Source organism: Microtus ochrogaster, unplaced genomic scaffold, assembly GCF_000317375.1.
Source record: "Microtus ochrogaster isolate Prairie Vole_2 unplaced genomic scaffold, MicOch1.0 UNK138, whole genome shotgun sequence".
Taxonomy (NCBI): Eukaryota; Metazoa; Chordata; class Mammalia; order Rodentia; family Cricetidae; genus Microtus; species Microtus ochrogaster.
The window spans coordinates 47,547-53,968 of NW_004949236.1; the positions used below are offsets into that span (position 1 = coordinate 47,547).

Consider the following 6,422-nt stretch of genomic DNA (forward strand, 5'->3'; position numbering starts at 1 on the left):
ACCTTCCTAGACCAGGATGGAGGGGGGAGAACTTTGGACTTTCCACAGGGCAGGGAACCCTGATTGCTCTTCAGACTCGAGAAAGAGAGGGAGAGGAGTGGGGGGAGTGTGGGAGGAGTGGGAGGCTGGGAGGAGGCGGAAATTTTTTTTCTCAATAAAAAAAAAGAAAGTAAAAAAAAAATAAAAAAATAAAAAAAATGTAAAAAAAAATAAAGAAAAATAAACTTGAGGCAAATTCTGTTAAAAAAAATGCTACTATCTGGTTCAAGGCAGACTGAGTCTCATATCTCTGTAACAGGTGCAGGCAAGGCAATCAGGAGCTTATGCATAACAAGAGTTTTGGTCACTAATGTGATAGAACAGATGTAATCTGAGTTAAGCTTTCTGTGGTGAAGGTTTTGGCTTAAATGGTAACTATGTTTGTGAAGTCTCATGCCTGTGAAGTTTAGCTTCCAGAAAACATATATTTTCAGAGAATCCAGGATGTTATAAATCTCTCCTCCTAATGTCAAAAGTGGGTATAATTTATTGAAAACATATTAAGCATATAATTCTCAAGGAAGTCTAGACCAAAGAAAGACTGAAATGTGTCAAATGAAGGGTGAAAGGCCTAGATGCTAAGAGTTTTGCAAGTAATGGATGAAAGTTCTACCAGTGGGGAAAAAAATATTTCTTAAAGTTTTCCTTATACAAACAAATGTCTTCTCTGGAGAAATTTTGTATTGATTCCTTATTTAAACATTGGATTCTGAAAGAGCATGCATTTAAATAGTTAAAATAACATTAGAAGATTCTTTATCCTTTATCCAAAGAAAGAAGAGTCCTGAGAGAGGGGAAGATTGACTCATAAGTATAAAGGGGCTCAAAGTAGGAAAAAACAAAGTTATAATGTTTGTGATCCTCATTAGCCACCAATTTTGACCAGACAATATAGCACTGCAACCATGTGTGATGGTAGAGAGGGTATAAAGAGCCACAAAGGTGAATGCTAGGGCAAGGATGTTCTGGGTGGCTCTGGACTCAGGAGAGCTACTTTGGAAAGCATAAGTGCTGCGGATGTGTTGAACTCGCTGCCTATGCCTGTACAAAAGGATAACCATTGAGCTACTGGACCAGGTGATGAGGACAGAAAGTAGAAGTTCAGGAAACACAAAGAAAGCTATATATAAAGAGACTGTGACTTTGTCATGACCTGCAACAGTATAGGGTTCAAAATCTGTCCCTTTTGTTATGTTTTTCCTTCTCAATTTTATGGACATGTACAAAGGGAAAAGAACATTTACCATGATGTACAAGATCCAGCAGAGAGAAATGTAGAGACCAATGTCCTTGGGAGATTTGACTCTAAGATTGCTCCAGCAGGAGTGTCTAGGGCTGATAATGATGGCCTGGAAGACACTCAAGAGACAGATGGTGGCAATAGACATGCTTCTGAAAACTTTTAGTGCATACAAAAAAAGTTGATAGCTCCAGTCATTGAAGAAAAGTTTTAACCCAAAAGTTGTCATTGTGATGCTCAGTCCTTTAGAGAGAATGATCAAGAAATTAACCATTATTAGATGCATGAGAATTAAATTCAAGGGCTTTATTTTGTGTTTCTTGTAAAAAATAACTAGGTAGTAAGAAAGAAGAGAGGCATTTCCCAGTATTCCAATTGTATTCTCTATCAATAATATTATTCCTATTCCCAAACTCCCATAATCCATCTTGTTACTCTGCAAAATTTACTTCAAAATATGCCAGCAGTCACTAAGAGAAAAAAGTTTGATTTTTAAAATTAAGATGATCCTCTGTGCCTGATATCACAAATTCACAAAAATCACATTAACTGAAGATAGAAAACCCAAGGTGGGCAGAACAAATAGATCTTGTCCACACCACCTCTCACAGTTATTTTACCACCAACAGTAACAATCAGTAAGAACTGCTGAAGTCTTCAAATGCATGTATTTATGGAGAAAATTCCCACTATATTTCTCACATAAGAAAGCACTAAGAGTAGAGCAAAGTTATCCTGATAGAAGAAGTGACCAGTGAATTCAAAATTAAAGAATGTTCATTGCTACAAGTCCTCACGTATTGGAGAAAAATTTATCTTTCATCTTCTCAAAGGAATGAATCCATTTTAATGCCTGTCTTATATAAATATTAACATTGAAATTGAAAATATTATAAGTGAAAGAGCAATTTTTGTATTTTTTGATAATTATGTTTATTTAGTAGCACTAACCATTAGGTGAAAATGATTAATTAAACAATGTTGCATCAAAACTTAACTCCTTAAATTCCACCCACTACACATACATATATAAGATTGGTGGTTTAGAGTTAAGATGAGGAAAGAAAAGAGAGTTGATACATTCTACATAAATAATTGTTATCTAACACAATGGAGAGAAAACAGGTAAATTATTCCAACGGAAATTAGTTAGAATAAGGCAATACTCTATGAATAAATTCATATGGGAAGAATTCCAATGTTTCTATCTCATCTAATCTGCTGCATCACTCAGCAGTAGGAATGTGAAGCACAACAGAAAACATTAGCCCTTGGCAAACATTAGATGAAACAAGGATCCTAGCTCATGTGTTCATGTCATGTCACACAATTTTCCAAATGAGAGGTTGTGAGTATCAAAAATCAATGTACGTCTTCATGTAGAAAAAACTAACTTTTACAGACTAGACAAACATACATAGATAATTCTCAGAGTTCATGTACAATGAATAACTTGAAAGCAAAGAAATACAAACCTGTACTTTAGCAGTGCAGTGATCAATGTTTATGCAATGCTGTCCTTAAAATGTAGCAATGTACATGAAATCAGGAGTGCATTCACATTATTCAAATGCATAGAGATCTACTTCAAAAAATGTGGCAAATCTTGCTCTAAGTTTCAAATTATACATGGAAGTATTGTTCTGATCTTTCAAAACAGAGCAGAGACATAAACATACCTCTAGTAATTTCCACTTCTATAAACAACCAAAGAAAAACCTAGTGTTGATGTGATAACTTAAATCAAGTGGAAACTAGTGATGAATTCTTTTTATTAGGTCTGTGGATATTCATACAGAGTCTTCCTCAGAAATGGAGGTTGGTCCATTCATACCAGGAATTCCTGGGACTGAGATAATGTTCAGTTTCTTGATCTATTTGTAACATAGTTATGTAACTTTCATTTATGATCTGTGAAGATATAAACAAATACACAACTTCAAGGATATATTCTTTTTAATACAAGCAATGCCAATATCTTGAAGTCACCTTGAAGAAAATGTGCAGAAGTAGAATTCACCCTCTTTGAGATCATTGGTAAGGGCCACAAACCCGAGTTACTATAGAAAAAGAAGAAATGATGCAAAGAAGAGAGGACACATACAGAATTTCATCTTCACCATTTGGTCAAGAGTAGTCAATGGACATAGTTAAGTTGTTACAGTTATTACTTAACGAATGAACTCCTGAGCTGAAAGTCCAAAATTCACATAAAATTCTGGAGGTGGGAGCGGACAGTCATCGTCCAAACAGAAGATAAGGGCAGAGTTAGAACTCTGGTGCACATGGACAGGAAAAAAAGAGTATTACATGAGAACTTCAGATTATTGAGATGCTCTGACTCAAAAATAACAAGATAAAAAAGCAGTATCTAAGGAACTACAACTGAAGTTTTACGGACTCCACACTCTCACATAAGATTGTGCTCATCTGAGAAGCCAAGGACAATGGCACTAGGTTTTGATCTAACTGCATGTACTGGCTTTGTGGGAGCCTAGCCTGTTTGGATGCTCACCTTCCTAGACCTGGATGGAGGGGGAAGGACCTTGGACTTCCCACAGGGCAGGGAACCCTGACTATCTTCAGACTGGAGAGGGAGGGGAAAAGGAGTGGGGGAGGGGGAGGAGAGTGGGGGGGGGAGAAATGGGAGGCGGGGAGGAGGCAGAAATTTTTTTCAATAATAATTTAAAAAAAGATTGTGCTCATCTGAACAAATGAGAACTCCTTCACACAGATACAGGGAAATAGATACACAGCAAGATAATTAAATTATAACTAATTTCCATTTAAAACCTTTATTTACTAATGTCTTTGATAAGTTAATCTATTAGTAATGAATCAAGACCAATGAACAACTTCTAAACAAAAATATACATGAAATTTTTAAAATATGAAATCTAATGAATTGGATAAATAAAAGACCAAGTGGCAAAATTATTGTGAGCTATGGAAATTAACCAAATTTAATCTATTGCCTCACATATATAAGACCGCAAATGCAGGAACCTTCAGCAATGAATGGGAAAAATTTGTCCTAACATTGTAGTGAATTCAAAATATCACAAAATAATGGGTAATAACAGAAACTGTATATGTGCTAGGCCTGAATTTTGCAAGACTCACACTGATATTGCCGCCTTTGTTTTCACACAGTTTTCCCAAGTTTAAGATGGAAAACAGTGACTGTTAAAAAAGAAAGGTTCCAAAAAGAATTATTTGAGTGTGCAACTAAAAATGTGGCCATTGTATGTGAAGGAGGAAGGACATTGGTGAAATCTTTTAGAAGGCATACTTACCCTCGGGTAACAATCCACAGCTCTTCCAACATAAAATCAGATAATTCCATCCCATGTGTCATTAGTTTATTGTTATTGTGGTATCCTAATCAACTTCAGTCTGCCTGTTCTAATAGATGAGCATCTTCAAATCAAACTTTATTATCACCTGACAAAGTTGGTATCGTTTGCAGTTCAATAATGTTAACTGTTGTACTGATACCCTAAAGTTGGTTCAATTTCATCTCATGTTGCTTAAAGCCCTATATTCTTTACATAGTGGCAAATTTATATTTGTTCATAATTGTGTAATTGGTATATATGTCCTCTAATACATACCGTGATTCATTAAATCAAATGAATTTGTTTATTTAAAAAAAAAAAGAAAAGACAAAGATCCTGCCCAGTAACAGATGTAAAGCTGTCTAGAAACATTTCCCCGGTAGTGCTAGATCCTGGCTCCTTCTTAGGATTAAATGATTATCTTAGTTCATATTCTAAGGAATATTTAAAAGCATAGACTCATTTTATAAGATTTGTGATGTCATAATTCAAAATCAATCTGTGATTCTTGTGCACAATGAATAGAAACCTAAATGATGGAATGAACATAATCCTGGACTACCTTCGAAATCAGATTTTTTAGGTGTCACACTGTATAATAGGCAACCTGAGAGGATTTTGATTCACTTTCGATTCATTAAGAATTAATATAAGTTCAGAGATATTATCTTTTAATTAGTAACTTGACCTACGTCCCAGAAAGTCTCCTTGTCTTTTGACTAAATATCTACTATTCTGTTTCTATCAAGAATAAATTTTCAGAGGTATGCACTTACCATGCATCTCTTCCTTGCTATTTTTGCCATTGAGGATGAAAAACAATATGCTCACTTGAATTTTCCTTATGCAGAACTTTCAGCTCTGTGTACCACTACTGATATAACAGCCAACATCATGGATGTGAGAAGTATTTCAGCCCTAAGTTAAAGGTTCATAGATCTGTGACCTTAACTCTCTTCAGAAAAGCAATTTTTATCTCACCCACAGTCATGATGACAGAGTTACCTTTGGGAACCAAGAACTTTTCTGGAATTGTCCAGTTGATTATTACCAAAGACATTGATGAGTTCCTTGTAAATATGTCCAATGAGACAATGTGTTTAGAGAGGTTCATACTTTATCGTGATCCCTAAGGGCTCACTAGTAGTCAAGGTTTAGTGAGAATCAATGTCTCATTTGAGAGAGTCTTGTAAGAATGTCCATTTGTCTCTTTGGATGTTACTAGTCTTCACTGTGATCTCATAAATAAACCAAGTTAATTCAAAATGGCAGCCTATAGAATGGGAAAAGATCTTTACCAACCCCACATCAAACAAAGGGCTGATCTCCAAAATATACAAAGAACTAAAGAATGTTGTCAAATGCAAGTCAAATAAACTTTGAGATACCATCTTACACCTGTCAGAATGGCTAAAATCAATAATAGCCTATCCTGGAAAGGATGTGGAGTAAGGGGTACATTCATCCATTGCTGGTGGGAATGCAAACTTGTGCAACCACTATGGAAATCAGTGTGGAAGTTTCTCAGAAAATGGGAGTCAACCTACCTCAGGATCCAGGAATACCACTGTTGGGAATATACCTAAGAGATGCCCAATAGAACTACAAAAGCATTTGTTCAACTATGTTCATAGCAGCATTATTTGTAATAGCCAGGACCTCAAAACAACCTAGATGCCCCTCAATGGAAGAATGGATAAAGAAAGTGTGGCACTTATACACATTAGAGTACTATTCAGCAGTAAAAAAACAATGACATCTTGAATTTTGAATGCAAATGGATAGAAAACACTATCCTGAGTGAG

At 35.5% G+C, this 6,422-nt stretch overlaps 1 protein-coding gene across 1 annotated transcript; it reads right to left on the bottom strand.

Moving 5' to 3' along the window:
• Window positions 1-764: 764 nt before the first annotated feature.
• Window positions 765-1,748, bottom strand: LOC101992757 (vomeronasal type-1 receptor 2-like). The gene has a single exon (XM_013355477.2). The coding sequence runs from the start codon at window positions 1,704-1,706 to the stop codon at window positions 765-767; it is 942 nt and encodes a 313-aa protein (XP_013210931.1). The 5' UTR covers window positions 1,707-1,748.
• Window positions 1,749-6,422: the final 4,674 nt, after the last annotated feature.